At 46.5% G+C, this 27,488-nt stretch overlaps 1 protein-coding gene across 3 annotated transcripts in view; it reads right to left on the reverse strand.

Annotated features, from left to right (window-relative positions):
• Positions 1-27,488, reverse strand: part of LOC147734881 (alpha-N-acetylgalactosamine-specific lectin-like) — a 379,481-nt gene that overhangs the window by 14,746 nt on the left and 337,247 nt on the right. For all 3 annotated transcript variants that reach the window (XM_086953663.1, XM_086953661.1, XM_086953662.1), the window contains exon 5: positions 5,101-5,215. In XM_086953663.1, the coding sequence (XP_086809789.1) occupies positions 5,101-5,215 (115 nt within the window). The remainder of the gene's footprint in view (positions 1-5,100; positions 5,216-27,488) is intronic.

The following is a 27,488-nucleotide window of genomic DNA, read 5'->3' on the forward strand; positions in this document are numbered from 1 at the left end:
GCTTGACTACATATTTGCGAGTCAGGGTTGATGTAGAGTTCACAATGGGCAAAGCTGGTAATAAGGACGAGATTTCATTTTCATGGATAAATGGATCCATTTCCAGATTAACAGAACTGCACATTGTCAGTCAGTATTATTTTTATTCATTTGAGGTACATACAACCTCTCCTGTGAAATCTGCAAGTTATGTGGTAAATTATGTGGTTAATGTAGTTAATCCATAAATGCTCCAGCAAACAGGTCGACTAAATTCACCCACCTTTACCATTGTCCACTGCTACTAAAATTGTATTCAAGAAAGGTACACAAAACCTAAACATTCTAAATCCAATCAGTTCTCATTATTAACTGTGTGGTCTGTCCATGGAGAATCTAGTGTGACCTACACAGTGAAAACAGCTTTGGATATTCAGAAACTGTGAGAGCAAATTATTTGCAATTCACCATCTCCAACACCAGGCCACCATCACCAAGCGTCACAGCTCCCCCACTGCATCTGGGGCAAGGTAAAAGAGACCCAGTGGACACAGGCCCTCAGCACCACCCAACCCAGCCCAAAGCATCATCAGACAACAACCAGACCAATCTCTGCACGGACCACAAATTGTGCTGACAGAGTCACCCCGATGAAACCAGCAAAAATCAACAAAACAAGCCAGCTGGTACACTCAAAAGCTCAGAATCACTAAGCGCAATGCTTCCAAAATGTTGGCACACCACAAGGGATCCCTCCAACAGAGCAGCTCACAGGGCAGCCCTCAACAACTGCCATCTGCACATCAAAGAAGCCATGAGAGCAGCACACACAGCCTGCATTGATACAGCAGTCAACCACATGAAAAAACTCAAAGAACCCCATCCAATCCTCCCAAGAACTCTGCAGTACCATCTAGGACTACTTCCTCAGCAAGATTGTCACCATCTACAACTTCGTCCCGCAGGCCATCATTCTCAACCTCAACAGCCTCAACCCACCAGTGCACAATAGCTGAATGACCACCACCCAGACAACCACAACCATCATGTCATCCATCCACTCCTGAGCACCTACCTACCCTGGCCCCCACTGTATCTTCAGCCTCAGAACCAACCACATCAGTGCTGAATTCACCTGCAGCATCAACACCTCCAACTTCACAGCAGCCTTCCCAGACAGATGTAAACACACAGACGTCAGACCCCTCCTAAAGAACCCCTCCACTAATCCCAGAGACATCAAACATTATAGACCAATCTCCCTGCTTCCTAACTAGGCCAAAGTACTCGAGAAAACCAACAGCTCACTGAATACCTGGAACAAAACTACCTACTGGTCATCTGCCAGTCCAGGTTTCGGATCAACCACAGCACCGAAACAGCGCAGATTGCTACCACAGATGACATCAGAACCCGCAAGACTGTGGTCCTGATCCTCGTTGACCTCTCTGCTGCATTTGACACCATCTTCCATCACACCCTCATCAACAGGCTCTACAACATCGGCATACAGCAAAATGCCTTCAAGTGGAATGCCTATTTTTTTACAGGACACACGCAGAGCATCCGGCTGCCTCTCCTCACCTCCAAACCCAAGTAAATGTTATGCGGCATACCCCAAGGATCATCCCTCAGCCCCACTTTGTTCAACACCTACATGACCCCCCTTGCAGATACCATCAGATCCGATGAATTCAACATAATTTCCTTCACAGACAGCACTAAACTTATCCTCTCACTCACCAAAGACCCCTCCAACTTCTGCAACGCCATGACCAACGTAGCCAGCTGGATCAGAGACACTGCCTTAAACTCCACTTCGTCAATATAGAAGTACTGATATTCAGAAACAACACCTCAATTTAGAAACACAGCTGATGGCCAGCAAAACTCGGACCAACACACACCAACCAACCAGGCTCACAATCTAGGCATCATCCTTGATGGCAAATTGACCATGAAATGACCAGTCAACGCAGTCGCCTCCTCCTGCTTCCACATCCTTCCCATGCTCCACAGAATCTTCATCTGGATCTCAGTCAACACAAGAGAGAACGTCACTCAACCCCTTATCACCTGTAACCTTGAGTACTGCAATGCTCTCTATGCCGACATCTCCACCCAGCTCCTCACAAGACCCCAGACAATACAAAATGCCACAGACAGACTTAAACTGGACCTCGCCAAATGGATGCACATCACCCCCCACCTCAGAAGCCACCATTGGCTCCCATTTCAGAAGAGATGCCAGTTCAAGATCCTCACATGCACGTGCCTACAAGGTTTTAAATGATCAAGGACAGTCTTATATCAACTATCGACTGAACTTCTATATACCTGGAAGACACCTGAAATCCCCCTCACTTGCCCGTGCATACACATTGGCAGAGCTGAAGCAGAGACCTCTCCTTCTCCTACATTGTTGCTCAGACCTGGAACAACCTGCCCTCTGAACAGCAGAAAGAAACTCAAGACCTGGCTTTTTGACTGAGATATCACACCCACAGTGCTAATTGATTGACTGATGATTTTCTGTGGATAGTTGAGAGGACCGAAAAGCCAGCCTTTACCAGTGCTTTAAGACAAATGAAATGTGCGTGAGTGATGAGGTATGCAGAGATCAGGGGCACTTTTGCCGGATTGTACTGAGGGAATCCGAGGAGAAGGTCATGCAGGGGGCGGCAAAAAAGACTGTTGCTCCATCCGCCACCAACACTAAGCTAGCCCTAGGTGTGGCGATGAATTTAACCTAGTGTTAGTTGATGGAGCGAGGTGAAGAAACAACATTTTGTATACCCATCGTGAAGTCATTTCCTCATAACTGTAACCTTTATTAATTGTGTGCTTTGGTATACTAATCAACGTAGTATAGAATGCACACATAAATACACATGGGAATATGAATCCGCTTGCATGGAAAACTATAACTGACTAGTTTAGTAATGTTGTCATGGTGTTTACTAATGCAAAGCTTTAATTTAATCAAAATTGGCATAAATGTGCTTTCTGTTTATGTATGTCGTAGCAAAAATATGGATATAGGTGAGTATATCCTGCATATGTGTTGCTTATTTGCTAGGTAACAACCAACAGGGAAAACCTTAGTATGGGGGGAGATAAACAGAAGGGTTATATTTCAAAAATAACATTTATTTTTGTTTGTTTCTATGATAGTTCCCATTCTGGCTCATGAGGCCTACTTAAAAATGGAGGTTTTTGATTACTGTGACAGTTAAAGATACTGCGCATGTGTGGCTAGAGCCGAGGCTGAATGTGAGCTGCCTGTGCCTGAGCGAGAGCGATTCAAGGACAGCTTGCCCTGAAAGTCCAGGTGACTGCCAACACAATGTGAACATCTGAATTTCAAAACGTGGGAAAGGAACCTCATATAAAAAGTTGAGGATGTGACTAGGCTGGACATTCTTTAAACAATGAACTCTTTATTTTGAGCTGATGCTCATCAAATTGTCCAATCAGGACTTGAGTTTGTACTGACAGTTACTTTTGTAGATAGATAAAGTTAGTGAAATAGGGTATAAAAGGACGTGACTTTTCTTAAGAAAAAACTCTCTTTTCGATTTCCTCCTGAGATGCTGTCGGAATGTTGATTTTCCTGAGATGTAAGACTTTAAAAACATTTTCTTATTTCTTTGAATGAGAAATTAGTTTTAGATGAGGTTGTTAGTTAGGGAGCTAGGAGAAAATGAACGTTGGGAACTATTTGTCATTTGCTTATACTTATGTCCTGAAACCTAAATACTAATGTCTATTTCTGAATCCTTGAAATAAATGAATAAAACTGTTTGAGATAAAACTTTTACTCTTTTAAGGTTATTTTTTTAATAAAGAAATAAATAAAGCGAATAAACTGTTAGACATGCTCAACTTTGCTTGTAAAACAAATTAGATAAATGGAGAATTAAGCTGGTCTTGTATTTTCCTTAGCCTAATTTTTACTAGCAGATCCATTGACCATAATGGTGGTGTGTCTAAATAAAATGTCTCATTAATAAAAACCATGGTACAGTTCCTTTAAACTGCAGGTGTATAAAGGATAAATATTTAGTTTGGATTTAGACACTCTGCTATGATCCAGCAGCTCTCCTTTGAATCACACCGATCCATGAAGTAGGATGAAAAGTGTTTGTGAGCAACTCGCAGTGTTATGGGCCCCACTGATGAGTAATGTATGATTTGGTACTTCAGGGAAATGTGATATGGTTTTAGAAAACATTTCTGGAGTAGCGCTGCATCAGATAAACAGGCCTTACAGCAGTGAAAAACATGTCCTCCTTTATATATGAAATGTCCCCTGCCCTATGAGCCTTTAGCACCTACCTTAGGTGTGCCTTATAGGTATTAAAAAGAGAAGGGTTAGGCCTCGCAAAAGGTTTATTTTGCTAGGTTGATATGACAGTTTCATAACTTCACAACAGGCTGCAGTATTAAAGTGCTTTGCTAATGGCTGGCACAATACATACTGCGGTCAACTAGTAGTATTTAGTTTACAGGCCCTGGTACATGTAGTACCATACATGTAAATTAAATGTACCAATTCGGTATCTGCCAATTGGACTAAGATTTGAGTGGCACTGGTTAGGAGTGTTAAAGTGGACAGACTTCTGAAAGCCCTAAAAAAGGGGTTCAGCAAAGTAACGGAGTGAAGGCAAAAACTTTGGAGTGAGCCTTGAGAGAGGGCCAGGCCCAAGATAGCTAAATAAATACTTGATGTTATTATTTGTAGGCTGGTGTAAATGTTCTGATTTGAAGTTGACCACTATGCTGATTAGGTATTTTTAAGTCATGCAAGCAATATTGCAAATTAAATCAGATCAGCATGTTATCATGAATAATTTGTTGCCTCTATTAATATTTCACTTAATAAAACATCTTGGATCATAAAATTTGATTTTTGAGAAGGCTTAGGCAACAGATGAACTCAATTTACAGTTTTAAATTTCTGCATCAGAATCAGCCTGATGTCCCTTTCTCTAACCCAAATTGTATTTAAACTAATAACACTAAAGGGTTAGTTGATTGAATTATCTTTTAGAGCATTCAAATCTTAAATCCAGGCTGAGTCTACTTATGAATTTGAAAATATAATAGGAACCTGCTTACCATCCTCTATGTACCAGGAGCCGATGTAGTCTTCGTTGACATGATTGTCAGGTTGGCCTTTGCCAAATGGCAGCATTGTAATTTTAGATCCGTCGGAATTCATATACTGTCCCTCCTTCATGGAACAAAAAAACTCACAGTGGTAAATCAAAATATTGTAGCTAAAGACGTATAATAGTCAACTGCACAAGTTAACACTAGCTTGTTTGTAAGGTATTCAAGTAAACTCAACAAGTTGAGTAAGTACCTTAGACAGAGAAGTTTCATATATATATATTAGCCTGTTTATGCCATAAATAAGTTTAATATGTTTATTTGCATTGTGTTTCATGATAAGCCTGGTTCTTACGTTCACTATCTGCCTTAACAAAGCCTCTGGGCAAAGACTAAGGGCCTCATTTATTAGAAGTGACGCATCGCTGCGTGAAAGCAGCGATGCGTCACTTCTCAGTGCACCCTCCTTGCGACATGATGGATGCGTCATTTTTACTGTATGACGCATCTTGTTGCAAGGAGTTACAGATTCGTCAGTATTTCTGACGTATCTGCAGGCGCAAAAGTGACGCCTTGCTGGAGTGTGTCACAAAAGTGACGCAACTCCAGCAATGTGTCTGCGTCAGTCTTGCGCCTGCTGTGAAGCAGACGTCATTTTTTGACGCATTTGCACCTTAGAAGTGACGCAGTGAAATCTCATAGATTTTACTGCGTCACTTCTACGGGGCTTACTTATGTGGGAACCCCCCTGCATACATTATACCTGTGGCAGGTATAATGTAGCACAGGGAATTACAAAGTGACGCATCTGCTTAGATGCCTCACTTAGTAAATAGGGTGCATCAGGTGGCATGTTTTATGCCGCTAATGCATCACAAAAAGTGACGCTACGAAAGCCCAAAACTGTCTCAAGGCCTCATAAATAAGGCCCCCTGATTTAAACATTTAATCCTTACAGAAGAGGTTACCAGATTAAGAGGCTAAGAGTCCACTCTGTGTGTTAACGGTCCGAAGACAGAGGAATTATTACCAACGGCCTTATCGCTGCTTCAGCAGCACTTTTTGCCGCTAAAGCGATGATTTTTTTTATTGCCCTATCAGCAAGCTGTCGCTAACAGGCGTTAGCGACAGCTTTCTTGCGATAGAGGCGGTTTTCCTGTCGCCTTGCATGTCAGCGATAATTATTGCAAATGACATGCAAGGTAGGCATTCCCAACTAAAAGCGGCTGAAAACAGTCGCTAACACAACTTCCCCCTATTAGCAACGCAGGCGAAGCGATGAAAAAAGTTGCGCTAAGCGCGATTATTGCTAGAATTTAACACCTGCGGAAAACATGACTTACCTGTTTCTTCAATGGGAGGTGGATTGTCAGGCTAAGTCCACCATGGCGTTAATGCGTAAATATCGCTGGATTGCCAGAGGTATTCACACATTTAGCTGCTATCACTGCATATTTTATGTCATTAGAGATAAACGTTGCTAATAGCGTGTTATCTGCGCGATAATATCTGGCGATCAACAAAAAAAACACGCTAATTGCGTTTTGCGATAATTATCGCAAGTTGTTGCTACTATCACCCTAAGTGCCAGAGAGATGGTGCTTGGTATGGAAAGGAGTCCTGCTAAGTTGAGCTCTGACAGAAATCTACCAGAATATTGAGATGTAAAAATGTGCATGCCAAACTGTCCACTCCAGAATATCATAAAGGTCAGTAGAGGATAACTATACTTAACAATATATATATTAACCTTGACAACATATACTTACTTTACCTTCACAATAATCTGTTAGTCAACACTTTGGCATGTCTGTCCTCAATATGATGACATGCCAGCTTAGAACCTAGGTCAGGTTCCTGAAAACTACTCCTCGATTTGGAGAGGTTCATGATGAGGTTCATGATGAGGTTCATGATGAAGTTCATGATGCCTGAACCAGTTGCAGAGAAGAGCGGTTCTGCCCCACAGAATAAAGGCTGGAACAGTGGAAAGTTTGTGGCTGACATATACCTATTTAATTTATGCAATTCCAGAGGCACTCTGTTAGGAATTATGAATACAACTATGAAAACTATGTCGAGTTTAATATTAAGGAATGATAGTGTATGTTTGAATTATTATGTGAGAGACCAGCACTTCTACAAGCTTTTTTTTATTTTAAAGGCGATTGGTCTGGCTAAAGGTTTTTCAAACTGAGAGAACAAGAAATAAAAAATCCTCACAAAGAGCATGGATTATGGAACACTCTTTTCCATGTAGGTTCCCTGTGGACAATAACCTGCTGATACTGGTGTGATCACAAAGATTTATCCATGGTATTTCTGAACCAAGGCCTTTTTGAGGGCCTGATTGCACATTGCTTGACCTGCTGAATTTGTCCACAACGTTACCCACAGTTATTTTTCGACATAATGTAAAACCGAGTATCTCATCATACAGCTTTTTGGGCAGAAACTCCTGTTACCTGCCAAATAGGTATTAAGAAGGCACTCATATTAGGAACAACAGGGAAATGGGTTACTGTCCTGATTTCTGGGCTACTCACTAAACGTAATGTCATTAAGAGTCTGCTGCCTGGATAGCCAGAGCATTCAGCCACGCAATGCCACCCGTCTCAGGTGGACTTGATTCCACATCACAGTCAGAGAACTACAGGTGAATCATTTGGAATCGCTAATCTCTGCACCCCCTGACATTTTCGCAGTACATAAGATAACATCAGAAAAACATGCATGTGTCTCACATAATGATTCTGCTGCATTCGGGAATGATGAAATAAGCAGACACAGAGGGCACAGAAAGAGGCAGGCTGCACAGAAACGCTACTGATATAGTATGTTTGCATACCTGTGTGTGTCTGTGTGGGTGGGGGTAGTAGGTCAGCAGAGCTTGTTTTCTAAATATTTGTTTTGTGTGTACTTTATTTAGATAATTAAGTCCATTAAAGTGCCGACAAAATTATTTCAAAAGATGTACAGAATTGACACATTAAAATGGGCAAACAGATAAACAATGTCTCTGTGTACATTCCTGGGCTTTTTATTTTTAAAACGGGAGCTAGCAAAGGAAAACAATCTAAGATTCAGTGTAGGTACCAGTTTCAAGTGCAGATGGCTTTCAGCATGACCATATAGATCATTGAACGATAGTCTTCAAAAGATTTTTTACCAGTTCTTCCATTTCGGTCCTAGGTTTCTGGGAATAAAAGGATTGGTGCTAGTGGACCCGAGACTTTACTTTGGTGCAATATTATATTAGGGGCTAGATGTACGACCATTGAATTTTGCGACTCGCATATTGCGAGTCGCAAATTGCGAGTCGCAAAATTCAATGTACAACAGAGTCTCAGACACTGTTTGCGATTCCCAATGGGGTCACAAATTGCATGCCTCATGAATATTAATGAGACTGACGAAATTTGCCACCACATTGGGAATGGCTAGCACTTCTAGGGATGGTGGCCTGCTGGGCTCAGCAGACCACCATGACTGGGTCTGCTTTTTCAATAAAGCAGTTTCTTTTTAAATGCAGCCTGTTTTCCTTAAAGTAAAACGGGATGCATTTTAAAAAGAAAAATTTAACTTTTAAGCTTCTTTTTTTGAGGATTGTCAGTGGTCCCAGGGACCCCTGCCGAATCTTAAAAGATATTTGCACACCCATTCACAAAGGGGAAGCGGTCCCCTGGGGACCCCTTCCTGTTTGTCAATGGTTTAACACCTACTTGAAGTAGGTGGTAAACTGCAAGTTTTTTGCGACTGCTAGTGCGGTCACAAAACACTCATACATGGCATTTGCACTCGTATTAGGAAGGGACACCCTTGGCATGCCCCTTTCTAATAGCGAGCCGCTAACCATATTTGGCAACTCGCTAATGGGTTAGCTACTTGCAAAATAGGGTTAGTACATTGTGGTCGCAAATGGGCAGAATACCCCTTTGTGACCGCATTTACAGTGGCCGTTTCTGTTCATGGGCGTCGGGGCTCTGCCCCTGTTACATTCAGCAATAATACCAATGCTGAATGCTCATTTTTTGTTTTAATTTAAAGAAATCCCCCTTTTTGTAATTTTGTATGTTGTTTAATATGGGTACTGTCTGCCCTACTCACTGACACCAGCGTTGACCCAAAACCATATGGACACCGTCATCATGTGACTCAGTCACTGCCTCTACTGCTTGCTTACCCGGGCCGGCCGAAAGAAGCCCAAGTGTTTTGCCGGGCTGACAATCTCACGGCCCTGAAGACTGTGGGGTCATCAGCTTGGCAAAGACCTAGGTTGAAACCCCAGGCTCCACACCCTGCTGACAATCTCACGGCCCTGAAGACTGTGGGGTCATCAGCTCGGTAAAGACCTAGGTTCAAGCCCCAGGCTCCACCCCCTGATGGCGTGGAGGTGAAGTTAGCCCCGGGCGTTTTAAATACAAGCCCGGGATCACATGCCCTCCATGTCAATCAGGGAGCACAGAGTTTTTCACCCCGCCCTTTCCCAACTCGTACTTGGTGAGACCCCTCCCTTTGACGAGTTGGGAAAGGGTGTGGCAGGCGGGAAGCAGGAATCGAGTCTGCGAAGTCTCTTCTGCACGTCGTGTGAGGCAAACTCAGACAGTCCACCAGCGGTAAGGCTCAGGCCCATTTTTTTTTTTACTTGTATTCTGAGGTGCAAGGCTTTGTCACAGGGATGGATGTCGAGGAGGGATGCAGTCAGGGCAGACACAGTCACTCATTTCCTATAGCGCCAAGCAGAAAATATATTTTATGTTGCGCTATAATTCCTATAGTGCAACATAAAATGTATTGGCGCTTTGCACCAGAGCAGATGAGATGAGGCCAGAGGCTTATATTCAAACACAAAGTTTCAGAGCTCTGCTGCCAGGAACTCTTACCCATTTTTGTAAACAAGGAGAAGCGTTTACTAATAGGGGGAAGGCGGAGTTGCTGGGGGCCGAGCTCAGTTACGTGCTGCGCATACATAACAGCAGCCCCGATTTTGACAGTTACCCGCCTGAAATTGTCTGTTTCAGTACAGCTTCTGTTGGAGAAGGGGTTGGAGCCCAAGTCTGGCATGTGGCATATGCCATGACATATGCCACAGTATGCCACATTTTGTGTCTATGTTGTTTGAGGTATAATTGTGTTATAAACCCCCTTAAGTGCTAGTGGAATATTTTTAAGATATATCTTCCATCTGGATTAAATAAAAAAAAACATAATTTAAAAATCAATTTTCCCCAGATGGGGTTTGAACCCTTGTCAAAAACACTCATAGACCCTGTGAACTGCCCCTGTACCAACTGTTCTGCATAGTTTTTCTCAGCCCAAAGCCTTTGTGTCTTTCAAAAAGGGTGATGTCCCTTTTCTCTTTCCATGCTGGTTTTCTTAGAGCATGCCACAAATGTACACTTGATTTCCGTTATTTATAAACAAAGAGCCCTTCCTTCCTCCCATTCTGGCACTTGGCCCATGCATTTAGTTTTCTTACACAACCATTCCCAAAGTCTCATTCTACAAATTAAGGGATTTATTTCATAGCAAACCTGCCTCCCCTTCCAGGTGCCAGTGCATGTCACAAATCTCTGACATGCACTGGCTTGACTTAAAAGGACACAAATCTCACAGACACTGCTAGGGGTGATTTACAAAAGGTAATCTTTCATTTGTGGAATTTAGAAAATAAATTAGAAAAATAAAAATAAAAAACGATTTTCCCCAGCCGGGGATTGAACCCTGGTCTAAAAACACTGACAGCTGGTGTGAACTGCCAGTGAGCCATCAACTTTACTGGAATTCACCCCAGCCAAAAGCCTAATTGTCATGAACAAATGATGTCAGTCCCTTCTCTATTTCTATGGTGTTTTGTTTAGATGCTGGAAATGCACTATGACTAAGGAGGCCATAGTTCTCCCTGATACTGCTAGCGGGTGAGTTACAAAGCCACAGCTTTCATTTGTGGAATTTAGAAAATAAATAAATAAATAAATAAATAACGATTTTCCCCAGCTGGGGATTGAACCCTGGTCTAAAAAAACTGACAGCTGGTGTGAACAGCCAGTGAGCCATCGACTTTACTCGAATTTTACTCAGCCAAAAGCCTAATTGTCATGAAAAAATGATGTTTCCCTTCTCTATTTCTATGGTGTCTTGTTCAGCTGCTGTAAATGCACTATGACTAAGGAGGCCATAGTTCTCCCAGATACTGCTAGGGGGTGATTTACAAAGCCACAGCTTTCATTTGTGGAATTTAGAAAATAAATAAAAATAAAAATCAAAAAACGATTTTTCCCAGCTGGGGATTTAACCCTGGTCTAAAAGCAATCACAGCTGCTGTGAACTGCCAGCGAGCCATCGGTGTTACTGGAATTTCTATCAGCCAAAGGCCTATTCATCATGTAAAAATTATGGTGGTCCCTCCTCTTGAGTTCAATGCTTTATAAACAAATAACCCTCCTTCTGTTTCACTCTGATACCAGCCCATAAAGATATGCTTCTCACAAACTCTTTCTTTATAAATTCTGCCAAAATTTTACTTGTATGTTTTTTTTTTGGTGTTCAAACTGCTTTACTGAATAAAATAGACAGTACACTGCTTCGTGTGCCTACAACCAGGAGGCTGGCAGCGTGATGAGCAAGCAATATGATGAAGTTATAACAGGTATGACACAGCTGTGGAACCGGCATCCCGGGGGCCCGGTAGCGTAACAGAGCAGCATACAGTGAGTGTCTAACATCCAGTGCAACGAGACATGAGTCTGAGAATGTGGTGCAGCAGAACAAGGTTTTTTTCCCTTTTCTAACAGTTTCCAACTTTAAACAACAATGTGAGGTCTCACGGACACACTCTGGAGTGGAATTCTGGAACAGCAAGGTAGCATTACATATCAAAAAGTCTTTCAATGCTATGCCTTGACACATTAATAATTACGGTGGAGTATAGTCATCTGGAGAAAAAGGGTGAAGTGTGGTGCCATTGTGTAATGACGAGTCTGATGTTAGGGGTGAGTGGATTTTTCAGAGCAGTAGGACGTACAGGACAAACGAGGGTCTGGCAGCAACATCTGCCTATGTAGTGTCAGTGGATAATATGCGAGGGAGGTGCCACGCAGGTATATGGCCGACAGGGCAACGTGTAGGGCAGCGTGGTAGAGCAATAAGTGGGGAGTGGTGTAAGCGTTAGCGGGCAGTGGTCTGTGGGAGTAAGTGCTCTAAATGAAGCTAGTCACTAGTAGTTCCCTCCTCTGGAGGTTCGTCGTCATCCGACTGGGCAAGCAAATAGCCTACCAATGGACTCCATATATCATTGGGTCGGCTAGGGATCGGTAACAGTTCAGCAAAAGTGGTGTGTTGTTCCTGACAATAAGTAATGTCTGCCAACCAATCCTTGAATTTAGGGGCTCTGCCTCTACCCCAGCGATAGGCTACCCGTCGTTTCGCCAAAAGCAGTGCAATATCTACGTAGTTCCTGCAGGATTTAAGAATATGAGGCGTGTGCCCGAGTAGTGCAAGAAGCGGCTCTGCAGTGATGGTTTCCCCAGTAATGGCTGTAAGACCGTCTGTTACCTGCTGCCAGTATAAATGAACAGGGGGGCATTCCCATGCCAGGTATAGAAAACCCGCACGTTCGACGTGGCAGCGCTCACACCTGTCGTTGTCGGCTAGCCGAAATCTGTGTTTTTTTACTGGGGTGTAATACAGTTGGTGCAAGAATTTGTAGTGCATTATTTTGAATCTACTACTGGCTGATATTCAAGCCGTTAAGGCGCAGCAGTATTGCCACTGGTCGTCCGTAAGGTCCGCGGCCAGATCAGCTTTCCAACACGCCTGAGCTCTCGCATCCGGCAATGTGGCGACAGATCGGAGCCGGCGATAAAGGCCAGCAAGTAGGTGAGCCCCGTCCTGTGAGCATAGCAGAAAGTGGAGTGGAAGAAAAATCTCGGGCTCCTCAGGGAACATTGGTAGGATGTCCCTCATCCCCTGGCGGTGGTGTAAGTAGTAAAAAGCATCCATCGGGGTGCGATCCTGGGAGGCGAAGAACGTCTCTGCAGGTTTAAATACTCCGTTCGCAAATAGATCACCCCACGAGGTGATCCATACTCGCTCACAGAGCATTCGGAACCCTCGCTCCTGTAGTAGCGCGAGTGAAGGGTGAAACGTCAACAGCATTCTGGGAGAGTATGGTAGGCAGCAGGACATCCTCTGGGCTATGCGGCGCCATGCATCCAGCGTGCAGGAGACCGAAGTGTTCGGTGTCTGTATTGGTGACTCCGGGCAAACGAGCAGGCCATTAGGTGGAATGGGGTGCACGATCCAGTCCTCTACCGCCAGCTGCGGCATGAAGGGGGTCGGGACTAGCCAGTGATATGCATAATGCGCCTGTGCGCAGAGATAATAATCTTCGAAGTCAGGGACATCGAAGCCGCCGATCTCGTAAGGCTGGATTAGCGTGGACCACTTCAACCGCGGGCTTTTTCCTTCCCAGAACAATCGGCAAAGTGCTGATTTCAAGGTTTTGAAGAAGAACGCACCCGGGTAGTATGGGATGTTGAGAAAGAGATATAAAAACCAGGGCAGAACCACCATTTTGATGAGGGACACCCTGCCCGCCATGGAGAGCGGTAGTGTGATCCAGCGATCTACGATGGCTGTAAGCTTCCTGATTGCCACTCCATAATTGGAGCGGAGAGTTTCATCCCTGTCACGCGAGACTTGTATACCGAGGTATCGGAGATCCGTCCGACACCACTCAAGCGGATAGTCAAGGGGAAAGTCAGGCACTGCATCAGTAAGGGGAAAGAATTGCGACTTGGACCAATTTATGTGTATCCCCGACATCCTGCTGAATACTACAAATTCTCTTAATGAGGGATTAAGGTGGAGGTCAGGGTGTTTGACATAAAGGGTAATGTCATCGGCGTATAGAGAAACGTCGATTTGGCGCTGAAGGCACTGTACCGCTCCCTCTCGATATAGTTGACGTAGTCTACAGGCCAAAGGTTCGACCGCAATTGCAAAAAGGAGGGGAGATGGGGGCACCCCTGACGCGTACCCCTGGTAATGGCGATGGTGTGTGAAAGGCGGCCGTTGATGAGGACCCTGGCGGTGGGTTTTGTATAAAGTAATTGGACCCAGGAAATAAAGAGTTTCGGGAAGCCCATATTCGCTAGGACCGAGAATAGGTAGGGCCATTCGACAGAGTCGAAGGCCTTGGTGGCATCTAGGAAGACGGCAGCGACTGGTAGGTCAGGGTGAATAGTGGGGAGCAGGGAGAACAAGGTGCGTAGGTTATGAGAGGTAGACCGACCCGGAACAAATCCAGCCTGATCAGGCAAAACAATCCTGGTCATAAGGAGGGATAGCCGAGCGGACTAAGGGGGTGAAGTCGGGATATATGGAGAAAGCCACACCTTTATATTGCAAGGTCTGTTGAGTCCGGGCTGCCCGCAGCGCGACATCACGTCGCGATAGTTCAGCAATTTGGCAATGATCGGTCTAGGCGGCAATACGGGCTTGGGAGCAGGCGCCAATGATCGGTGCGCCCTCTCAACTATAAACTGCGACGAGAAGGCTTCTTCCCCTATCGAGCTTTTGAGGAGCTTTTCGATATATATTTCCATCCTGCCCTTGTCTGTGGACTCTGGAATGCCCGTGACGCGTATGTTGTTGCGTCGGCTACGGGTTTCCAAGTCCTCGTTCTTGGCCGCTATAAGTCGGAGCAAGTTGTCCATACGGGCTAATTGTGTGGTATGGGACGAGGTGATATCATCGTTGTCTGAAATCCGCTGTTCCGTGGCCGTAATTCGTTCTTCGTGCAGATCAACCTTATGGACTAGGGCATCCAATCTAGAAGTCACGCCGTTCACCTTCTCCACCACCGTGGCGAACCCCTGTCTCATCTCCTGGAACAGGCGGGGCAGATCAATGTCTTTGGCGGGGGAGGCATTAGTCGATGAAGTAGCGTCACTGAGCCCTGATTCAGAGGGTGCTGACTTTGTACCATTCTTGGCGCCATCAAAGCTGATTTTGGTTTGGCGATTTTCAGGGCGTACCATTTTGGCCACTGATCGTGTCCTCGCCGCCACCCCGTGTATCACCGCACCCGCCTCCTGTAAGCCTGAGGCCACGGAGTGAGTCGTCAACCAGAGGAAGGTAGTCTCAGGAGCAGGTCTCCTAGCGCCAACTCACCCAGCACCGGCAGGGGGCTATGCCAAATGGGGTATGATCCCCCAGCTCCGTTCTGCGCCGCCGAGGCAAAGAAAGAGTCGTGCAGAGGCAAGGCACTGGTGTCCCACGGTGGAGGACGTGGTCCGCAATCGCTCCGTGTGTGGGTAGGCTTATGGTCAGCAGGAAATCGCGCTGTTGCAAATCATCGATCCAGGAATATGGCCGCCACAGGTATCAGAGAGAGCCTCCCAACTTATGTGACGGCCAATTAACCTATCAAAATGCTGTAGCAGCGGGCCTCCGTATGCGCGCCAGCGTCTCGATGTCCGTATTATCACCTGTGTTGCAGGGCGATCGCCAACGTGCAGGAGCAGTATGTGTCTAGGCTCAGGGCCCCTGTAATGCGCTCTGCTATCTGACCCAAACGTTGCCCCCAGCAGCATGCCTATCAGTGGAGTGTGCACAGCCAGTTCAATTATAGAGGCTCCTCACCCGGCATGTGGTGACGGTGGGTGCGATGGCCGTCTGGCACCCCCCGGAGCTTACGGGAGCCACAGCAGCAGCCACAGCGTACCTCCGCAGGCCATTTTGGCTCATGGGCCGCAGAGAGGGAGCGGCAGTGCCCGCCAGCCGCAGCGACCGCGAGCGGGAGAGCAGGCACTCGGGGTCAAGCCGGTGGGGCAGGCAGTTCACAGCTGGCAGTATCCGCTAATCTAAGTGTCCCCGCAGGCCAGGATTAGTCGCATCTCAGGCGCCCACCCGAGAGCACCGATCAGGCCTGCCGCCTCGTGGCAGGCCCCGGCCTTGCGTAGTCTCCTACGCCCGGCCACCTCGAGGAGTATGCTCCGAGGGCTCCACCGGCTAATTTTCTGACGCCGATCACGGCGGTCCCGCTACCTCAAGAGGGCTGAGCTACGGGTCGAGTGCTAGGGACTGTCCACTGCATCGGATGGTAGCTTGTTTCGCGAGTTTACTCGCCTTTGGCAGCAAATAATTTCAGGATAATAAACCAAGGAACGGGAGCTACTTAGCTAGGCAGCCATTCCGTTTGCGCGCCCTCTAGCGCCCCCCTTGTATGTTAAATGCCTAAAGGACAATTGCCTTTCCTGTCCTTCTTTTCACTGTGCCACCAGTCCCCACCTTTTCAGTCTTAATATGTTTTTGTTTTTACTTTTCAAGTCTCTTAACTCCAAAATTGTTCTCTATGCATTGTATACAATATGGTTTCTAAACATTTTCAATTATGTAAGAAAATCTCCCTTATCAACCATCCATTTCTACCAGCTTAGCCATTGAAATTTGCAGTTTTTGTCACTCATCCTGGGAGAACTGCTGACAGAAACAGGATTTTGACAAAGCCACTCCAGAAGCATGGGCCTTGATCTGGGGCTGTGTGGGTCTTAAAGATTACTGTCCAAAACCTTCCAAATCATCAAGTACTTTCTGAGTAATATGTAATGTCCTAAATGTGATCCTATCATACACAGGTTGTAAAACTGAAACTGAAAATGAAATGTACAGGTCAGTGCTTCATTTAACTTTATGGCATGAGGTGGGGCATAAAGCCACTTTCTTTTTGGTTAAAGGAAAACTATTTTTAATTGGGCTTTGACCAAGGAAGGAATCTGAAAATTCAAGGAAGGAATAGAAACACAGGAAATAGTGGGAAAGAGAGCAAGCAAAAATCAAATTGTTGTTCAGTTCAGCTGTATTGTCATGATACATGGTGATGTATAGAAAATCATGAGGAGAGCACTAGTAGCAGTGCATCATTTGTAAAATACTGAGAGCTGGTAACTGCTACTTTTATGAGAAGCCCATGTGACATCCAATTAAAAGTTTGTGCGTCAAATACTAAATCTGATGGTCTTAATACTCATGATACATCTTTATTTCACTGACAGATATATCTGCCCATTTATTTTACTCTTGCCTCTCCTGCGTTTCCCCTTTGTGATTTTCTCATCTTTCTCTATCTCCATCTTTCCCCTTTTTTCCCTCTTTTCCCACTTGAAATGATAGATGTGGAAAAATAAGTGCTGGTCCCCAAAAATAAGTGCTAGTAGCTCACACCGGCAACCACCATATCAATTGAAGCACTAACTGGTAAGAGGCTAGTCTTCCTTGAGGTATCACACAACTATCATGAGGCAATAAATGATTTATGAAAAGCAGCTTGCCAAAACCAAGCGGTCTATAATATACTGCCCATACATATAACTTTATGGAATCTTACATTTTAAGGATGACATACAACAGAAGTTAGGCAGGTTTATTATCTTATGTTGACACACTTTGTACTGCTGTACACGGATTTGCTAATCATTCACATTCATGATAAAGTGTGCAAATAACACACAATATAGGAATGATTGTACACATTGGCAATTTACTAGCATTTGTATTCTACTTCCTATTTGACTCATTAAATCTAGTTTGGCTGATTATTTATACCATGAGTTACAATTCTTGTCAACATATTAATTTAATTGTTTACATGTTTACAAGCTACATTCATATTGGAGTTTGTAATACTAAAGCAGCTCATAAAAATTCACCCAAATCCTGTCATACATTTCACAGATTGTTGTGTTCTTTGTTTAGAGTTGAAATACTATCAATATAAAAAATACATTGAATTTGAGCTGAAATTCACAGGGGACAGGGGTATTAAGAAAGTGTTGGAAATTGGGTATCTAGTATGCAGTGGTTTGCACCTGTCCAAGTACAGACCATCACTCTAGTCAGGGAAGGGGGATTACACTGCTAACATAACCCCTGCCCACCTCCTTGGTAGTTTGGTGCGAGCAGTCAGACTTATATAAGAGGTAATGTGTAATGCATTTGTACATACAAACACAGTTACACAGTGAAAACACTACGTAAGGACACCACACCAGTTGACAAAAATAACCAATATTTATCTGAATAAAGCACCAGAAATCCTGCATATAAAGTAAAGATATTAATTTTAAAAGGTTATAAATTGTTCAGTCCATAGGAATCATGAACTTTAAGCACAAAGTACCTGTCATGGGCTACAATCAATGGCGAAAACAGGCTCAGCTGAGGTGGAGCACAGTAAAAGCAAAGGATTGCATTGCTTCCTTACTACCAGGCAGGGTAATGCCTAAGTTCCTTACTGCCAGGGGATGTTATGTGTTAGTTTCTAACTGCAGTGCAGGGGAGATAATGCATTTGTTCCTCACCGTCAGGGAAGGTGATGTGTCTAATACTTACTGTCAGGGGAGGTCATGTGTCGAATACTTGGCTGTGATAAGGGGAGCTGCGATTGGTCGGTTGGTGGGGGCTAGGCAAGAACTACAGGACAAACTGCGGAGTAGAGAACCGTCTGAAGGAGCTTGAGACCGAGGCAGATATAGACCCTGAGCGCAAAGGCGACTTACAATTGTGTAACATTGAGCACGCAGAACTCCTGGAAACCTTGAGGATTATGGACTATAGGGAATATCTGAGACGCCAGCAGGCGGAGGCGGATAGATCCGGTGCACTGCTGGCTCGTTTGATCCGAGATTCCCCTAAGATCCCAATAATTATGAGTATCCGAGATGAAACAGGCAGGCAGGTAAACACACAACTAGAAATTAACACTGTGTTTAAGACCCACCTAGAGAGACTCTATGCTCCTCCCCCCGCAGATGTTAGGGATGACATACTAGACTTCCTGGGAGAACTGACGATTCCAGCCCTGACCCAAGAGGTTCAGACGGCCCTGGCCAGACCCATAACGCAGCAGGAAATAAAAGTAGCTACACACACACTTAACCGGGGTAAGACTCCGGGTATGGATGGACTGCCTGGGGAGTTTTACCAAACTTACTCTGAAATACTGGCACCCGTCTTGGAGAAAATATACAAAACTGCTTATGAGACCGGCCACCTACCAGTCATGACTATGCAGGCCTTGGTAATTTCAATTCCGAAACCTGGCAGAGACACCCGTGATGTGACCAACTATAGACCCCTCTCCATGCTTTCCACGGAGTATAAAATCCTTAGCAATGCTATCGCCTTACGAATACAAACCCATCTCCCTGGCCTGATTTATACTGACCAATGTGGCTTTCTCCCAGGGAGGAGCACTTCCCAAAACACGAGGCGACTCCACGCCCTCATGTCGACCACCCCGCAAGATCTGTCGCATGCTGGCTGTATAGCCCTGGATCTCCGACAAGCGTTTGATTCCCTGAGGTGGGACTTCATGTTTGAAGCCCTAAAACGCTTCGGCTTCCCGGATGCCCTGATAAAATGGATTTGTTTGCTGTACACAAATCCAACGGCTAGAGCACGCACAGGCAGGCACACCTCGGACAGTTATGACGTCCATAGGGGCACCCGTCAGGGCTGCCCACTGTCGCCATTGCTGTTTTTACTTACACTGGAACCCCTAGCGATTGCATTTCGAGCTAGGGCAGCGGAGGCGGGCATACCAGTTGGAGAAATCCATAATTTGGTCTCCATATATGCCGAATATATATTTGTGTTCCTCCGGAATCTGCAGGTTGATCATTCCCATCTAGCGACCATCTTTGAACGATTTGAGAACATCTCTGGCCTAGCCATAAACCCGGGAAAATCCCTAGGCTTCTTTTTCCGGGAAGGACAGCAGCCTACCCACATACAGTTTGGTACCTATGAGATCCAGGTAGCACCGACCACATTCAAGTACCTTGGCATCAACGTGTACCGGGATCCAGAAGACCAGATCGAGGATAATGTACGGCGGGCAATCAATGGCCTCCGGAGTAGTGTGAACTTCTGGATGTCCCTGCCCCTATCTGTAATGGGCCGGGTGGCGATCTCAAAGATGGTCCTACTTCCCTGGATACTGTACTACTTCGTAAACTTGCCAGTGCTACTCCCACAGCAAATTTTTACCACACTAAATACATTATTAATCACCCTTATATGGGGATCGGGAAGAAGGCGAATAAGCCTCAAGAAACTACAGCTGAACACCCGACAGGGAGGCCTAGGCGTGCCAGACCTACGAAGCTACTATTATGCAAGCCAACTCCAATGGCTAACACGTTGGGGGGCGGGTAAAAACCTACATGAGATTGCTTTTACAGCAGACAAACTGGCACGCGGAGACCTGCACTCCCTTCTACTGCCCGCTGCCAAGATCCCCAGAGACTGCCACCCCCTATTACATGTAGCTTTGAGATGTTGGAAAAAGGCACTGACGTACACAGCAGGGACTACTCCCTACGCAGACAACATCCCCCTCCTGGGACTCCCAACACCACAAGTGAACCTGAAACGACGCAGATTACAACCCTGGACAGATGCTGGGGTGGACAGAGTGGGGGACCTGTTCGGGGACGACACCCTACTGGATCACGCCTCCTTTGCACAATCCACAGGTGCCCTGCCACGAATGTACCTTCTGCACGCCTCGGTGACCCACCATATACAACATACATGGGCTCCACAACACACCAAGCCAGACCAACACGAGCTGATTCATCTCCTCCACTATATGGGGACGGGTGGACACCTAGTAAAGTGGCTATATGTAGACATTAGAGAACATGCAGCTTTGCCCCTCACCACACTTAGGGAGGCTTGGGCTGCGGACACGGGGGAGGCCATAACAGACGGGAAAAGGAAGATCATTCTGGGTCACCATAGGAGGGTGTCCAGAAACGTTAAATTCAAATTCATACAGGCAATAATTTTACATAGGGCATATCTCACCCCCCAGAGGCTCCACAGGATGTTCCCTGCCACCCCCCACAACTGCCCTAGATGTCAGGAGGATGAGGCAAGTATCCTTCACATGTTGTGGACATGCCTGAGGATATGCAATTACTGGGTGACGATCAGGAACATATTGCACACTGTAACAGCCCTGCAGATCCCTGAAGGGGCACTACCCTGCCTCATAGGACACAGGAAGAGATCCAAGACCTGTAAGGCACAACTGTAATTTATAGACTTAGCCCTCTTGTTGGCACTCAGGGTTCTCACTGTGAGCGACCTGACCTGACCTGGTCAGAGCCGGTCGCTCCTCCCGCCATGTGGCCCACCCCGAAGGTCCCGGTATCCGCCACCACTGCCGCTGCCAGTTCGTCCTCTGTGCCCCTGCTAAGTATCGTTCTGCCTGATTAGTCTTGTGCCGTGATTGTATTCTTGTCTCCTGTACTCCTGAGTAGTATTGTGCCTGAATAGTTTTTGCCGTGATTGTTTGCTTGTCTCCTGTACCCCTGAGTATTATTGTGCCGTGATTGTGCCCTGATTGCTTTTCCCGTAATTGTTCGCCTGCCCTCTGCCTCCACCGCCGACCCACCACGCTCCCTGTCGCTGCTCCCCCGCGGCCCCACCCCTGCTCCCTCCAGCATCACCGCTCCCCTCCTTTTGCCACCCCGCTCCCGCCTCCCAGCTGCTCCTCCCTCGCCCCTCCCCTCCCCACTCTTCACTTATGGCAGAGTGCATGCCTACGCGCAACGTTGACTCGCGGAGGGCTCGCCGATTGTGCACCGAAGGCGCGCCAAAGGCAAGCCCGGCTGCGCCCGTCCGCACCTGGCCCGCGCCCTGTGCCAGGACCCCTGGCCCCAACCGATGCAAGGCAACCTGACAGACCTACGCCGCCGCCACCCTCAACGCACTCAATGCCGGCCAAAACCCCGCCTGCTACCTGGCCGCCTCGAAACGCATCCACGGACCCTTCACCTGCAAAACCTGCAAATTCACCTGCCTCCGAACCTGAACCGCACCCGCCAAGCCAAGCACCAGCTGCAACCACCTCAAGTGCATCCTGCTCAACACCCGCTCCGTCCACAGACACGCCGTCGAACTCTGGAACCTGCTCGACACAACATCACCAGACGTCGCCTTCCTGACGGAAACCTGGATGACCGCCTCCTCAGTGCCTGACATCGCCATCGCAATCGCGGACGGGTACAAGATCATCATGAGGGACCGCATCAACCAGACCGGAGGAGGCATCGCCATCGTCCACAACACCATCCGCATCACGACCGACTCCAACGACACCTTCGCCGCCACAGAGTACCTCCACTTCCAGATTCACACCGACCCAAAGACGACCCTCAGAGAAGACATCACGGACTTCATCAGCCCACACGCCCTCCGCTCCGCAGACTACATCCTCCTAGGGGACCTCAACTTCCACCTGGAGTACAACAAGGACCGCAACACCGCCGCCCTGCTGGACAACCTCGCCAACCTCGGACTCAAGCAACTGGTCAACACCCCCACCCACTACGCCCGCCACACGCTTGATCCCGTCTTCTCATTTAGCAAGCACATCACCTTCGGCCACTCCACTGGACTCCACTGGACCGACCACAGCTGAGGCCACTTCAGCTTCAGAAGAACCACAACCCACCACCACCCGTAACAGGTTCCTCACAGGAGTTGGAGCAAGATCACCACCGACCAGCTCACCACCTCCCTCAGCCAGAACCCACCCGCCAGCACAACAGACCCCAACGAAGCAGCCCGCAACTTCACAAAGTGGCTGACCACCTGCGCCGATGACCTCGCACCACTGAAAAACCCTCCCAGCAGACCCAGAAGCAAGAATGCCTCCTGGTTCACCGACGAACTCAAGGACTCCAAGAAGACCTCGGATATCACCGAGTATCGCGGCTACCGACGGATATCACCGAGTATCGCGGCTACCGCCACCCGATTGTGGGCGGTTGCTAATAACCGGCCTCTACCCTCTGAGGCACTTTGGCATTTAGAGGCTAAGGGCCAGATGTAGGTAGGCATTTACCGTTCGGTAACGGCCGAATTCGGCCGTTACCGACCGGTAAATGCAATTTGAGATGTAGGGCCCTGTATTTTACAGAATCGGTAAATTTACCGATCGGTAAATTTACCGATTCTGTAAAATACCGAATCGGTATTTTTTCCGATTCGGTAAAATTGATATGTAGGTGGGACTCTTCTGAGTCCCACAAGCATTACAGAATCGGTATTTTACCATCAAATACTATTTGATGGTAAAATACCGATTCTGGTGTGCATGCACATGTGTGCATGCACACCTGTGCCATATGACAGGCAGACCTGCCCTTAGGGCAGGTATGCCTGCCACATGGCCCCCGAACCTTTTTTGGGGGTGCTAGAGGGTGTCAAAGTGACACCCCCTGCACCCTTGTCAGAATCGGTATTTACCGATTCGGTAAATACCGACCGGTAATGCCCCATTCATGCCTATGGGCTTCAAAGCCCATAGGAATTAATGGGGCATTACCGGTAGGTATTTACCGAATCGGTAAATACAGATATTTACCTATTCGGTAAAAGGAACATCTGGATGTTCCTACATATCCACCCCTCAGATTTACCGATTTTTAATTACCGAATCGGTAAAATTCGGTAATTAAAAATCGTTAAATCTCATTTACCTACATCTGGCCCTAAATCATTTTTAAGGTTTTTCATTGAAATTGTCCTGATGATGGACCCTGTGATTTAGTAGGGGTCCGAAACGGCGTCGACCTTTTAAGCACCAAAACTTTAACGTGATTACTATGTGTTCTAAGGTGCTCAGTTGTGATACTCTGTACAATTGCATTTATGTCAGAGAAACTTGCTTTGCCTTATAAAGCCCTTCTTTGCTTTCTACATCCACCCTTTGTACCCGTTCTGTAAGTGCTGGGCACAGGCTTGTGTTCCACACTGGCTGACTTGTGGAAGGTACTCTGTGTGATTTAACTACATGAAATTTGAGTAAAAACTCTGAAAGACCACTGTCTGGCTGGACATGTCTCTCTAAATATAGATTGACTCTGTCTATATTTTATTTGTTCTCAACTCTCTTGTATGCATGGGACCAATGTTGTTTGAAAAAAAGTATGTTCCCCGAGGTCCCTGCTGACTGAATTGGGGTCCCTTGTTGTTGTAAAATTAATTTTGTGAAGTTAAGGCTTCTCCTAAAACACCTATGCACCAGCTCAACATGTATTTGATGTCTGGCGAGGAAGCTTCGCTAGCGGTTGGAAAAATCTGCATATCTGTATCTGCGTCCAAGCTGTCTTCTAGGTCATCGTGTCTGCCAGATTCCTGCTGCTTAGCCACTTTGCAACCCTCTGTAATTGTGCAGCTAAATAATACAGTTCCAGATGAGGAACCACCAAGCCTCCACTTTCCGGGGATGCATATAGTTTCTGCAGCGCTATCCTGGGCCGGCCTGCATTCCAAATCATGACATGTATCAACCCTCCAATTCTCTAAAGAACCTCATTGGGACATACACCAGAAGATTCTCAAAACAGTACATTAACCTTGGCAGCACTATCAATTTTGTCATGGTGACACGGCCCATCACATTGGGCGGTAAGGCCCTCCAGAACTGCATCTGTGCTCTTAATGAGGAGATGGCGCGAACCAGATTGCCTTTCAGTATATCTGTTGAGACCTGTAAATATATATTCCTAGGTACCTAAACGTGGTTGGATACCAGTCAAGTGCTATTACATTGATGCTTATATCAGTTGCAACTACATCTTTGCAAAAAGAGTAAGCACCTGACTTAGCCCAGTTTACCCTGAGTCCTAATATTGCCTCGAATCTACAGAACAGTGGCAATATCTCTGGCGGCACGGCACGAAGGTCACGTACGTATAATAACAGGGCGTCCGCATATAGGGATACTGTATGTAGACCATTGCTCAAGGGGATGCCCCAGTCTGCTCCCCCCTCACGGAGGAGAGCCGCCAGTGGCTCCATAGCTAAGGAGAAGAGTAACGGGGACAAGGGGCAACCCTGTCTAGTTCCTTGTCTCACCCTGATTTCGTCAGATAAGAGCTTGCCCGTACGAGCCCGAACTGTGGAACGCTGATACAGGTTTAACACTAGACAGCCATATCTGTGCCATTTTTCCATTGCGTACTGTTGGATTCTAAACAGCCTTTGAATATTGATTGAGGTGCTTCTAGTGGACACAAATCCGTTCTAGTCGGCATGGATCAGAGTCGGCACAAATAGGTCAATGCGTTTGACCAGGACTGAGGCGAGTATTTTATAGTCTGTGTTCTACAGGGCCAGTGGACGGTAAGAGCCTAGGAGTTCAGGGTTCCTACCCGGCTTAAAAGAGAGACCAGCGTTGACTCGTGTTGTGTTGGGGTGAGTGTTGAATACTCCAGTGTTGCCTCATTTACTCACAGCAGTTCCGACACTAGAACCTCTGAGTATGCCTTGTAAAATTCAGCCGGTAATCCATCAGGACCCGTTGTCTTTCCATTTGACAGAGAGTAGATACCATCCCTTATGTCTTCTGGTAACAGAGGAGCACCCACTTCCCCTTGCTGGTAGTCTGTTAGCAGCGTTAGTGTGGAGAGGAAGTCCTGTATTTCTGTGACCGTGGCTATTAAATAAGATCTGTATATTGTAGAGTAATGTTCCACAAAAGCAAGATGTATATCGCTTTGGGTATGCATTGTGACAGCCTGCGTATTCTCTATTGCTGTTACTGGCACAATATCCATGTCTTGCTGTATCAGCGACGACAACAATCTACCTGGCTTGTATCTCATATGATTGGTGCGCGCTGAGTGTGCGGCGTAGTTTAGATTATGGAGTCGGTCTAATAATCTAGAGTGTTCCTCCCCCGAGCGTTCCAAATCCCCAGTATCTCCCTCCAGCGCTTCTCCCTCCCCTTGGAGCAGCTCAGTTTCAAGGTGTGTAAGATCTGCCTCCAACTGTCACCGCATGCCCGCCTGGGACCCGAGGCAGGCACCCCTCTTCACAACCTTGAACATGTCACACTCCAACTGAGGCGTCGTGGCCGTCCGGACATTATCGTTAAAACACTGAGTGGCATTTGCAGCTAGTAGGGTACGGAAGGGTATGTCCAATAGGAGATACAGCTGTAGCCGCCATGTTGGGCATTGTCTGACAGGGGCGCGCCCACAACATTTCCAAGACATGCGGGTTGTGGTCAGAGTGCGTCCGACCTAAATAATGAATCGCCGCTATGTAGGGGAGCAGTGCGTCTTAGAGCACATAGCGATCTAACCACACATTCAGGTCATGAGCCCCTGAATAATAATAATATACTCTATCATTGGGATGACGGTGTCTCCAGGCATCCTTCAAATGCCATTCTGTTTCCCAATTCGTCAACGCCTTTATAACATGGTGTGTGTTTGTATCCAGAAGTGTTGGAAAGGACCCGTCCAATGACACGTTAAGGACGCTGTTGTAATCACCCCCTAATGACATGGGTATGTCGAGCCATGGTGCAAGAATGTTTGATATCTTGTCGACAAATGCAGCCTGCTCTCTGTTAGGAGCGTATATCTATGCAAGTACGGTTTGTCGGCCATCCAGCGTGCCACTAGCTATCACATACCTCCCCTCTGTGTCTACTAGCGACTCTGTAATTGTCAATGGAACACCTGCCCTCACCCATATCAGCACACCCCGTGCAAAAGCAGAATACCCTGTGGCAAACAATTGGCTGCGCCAGCGGCGTTGTGAACCTTGTATTTCTATTTTGGTTACGTGGTTCTCTTGCAGTAGGGCGATTTCTATATGATGTTGCTTGAGGTATGAGTAGATCTGATACCTACGTGACGGCGAATGTATACCCCTGACATTCCATGTACCAATCTTAACTGAAGACATTAACCCTCCAACGCATCGGGTAAAAATGTGTACGTGGCAGCCCAACAACCATGTGCATTAAACACAGCTCATCATTACATACTCCACCTAGCTCGCTGATTCGCAGTGTGGGACGCTGTATGAATCTACTCGTAACAGATGACGCCTCCCAAAAAAACGCAGAAAACGATATATGCATGAATAATACTAAAAGGGTGATAATGCTACCAGCAATCGTCCAAACTCCCAATCCTAGATAACAGTCAAAACAATCCTGGGGGTTGCGCTGCAAACTGCTATACTTTAGAGTACAGTCCTCGTGTCTAGCGTCACAGGGGCTCCCCATGCGCAGGCAACATACAATATAGTTGGAGCAAACTGCATATGTCAACTCAGGAACATTCCACATATCTGCAATAAAATATACGTTTGAGTCCTACCGCCTCCCTCGTGTATTTCAGTATTGAACACAGTAGGGAGCAAATACTTTAGAGTCATAACAGCGTACATCCCAGGTGTCCAGCAACAGCATGCCCCCACACATACACTCCAATACCTCAATTCGTAGTCCATACAAATACAGGAGCTTGCAGCGTTTATGCAATCAAGTCCGCCGTCTGCGGGGTGACATC

Source organism: Lissotriton vulgaris, chromosome 1_2 (genome assembly GCF_964263255.1).
Source record: "Lissotriton vulgaris chromosome 1_2, aLisVul1.2, whole genome shotgun sequence".
Taxonomy (NCBI): Eukaryota; Metazoa; Chordata; class Amphibia; order Caudata; family Salamandridae; genus Lissotriton; species Lissotriton vulgaris.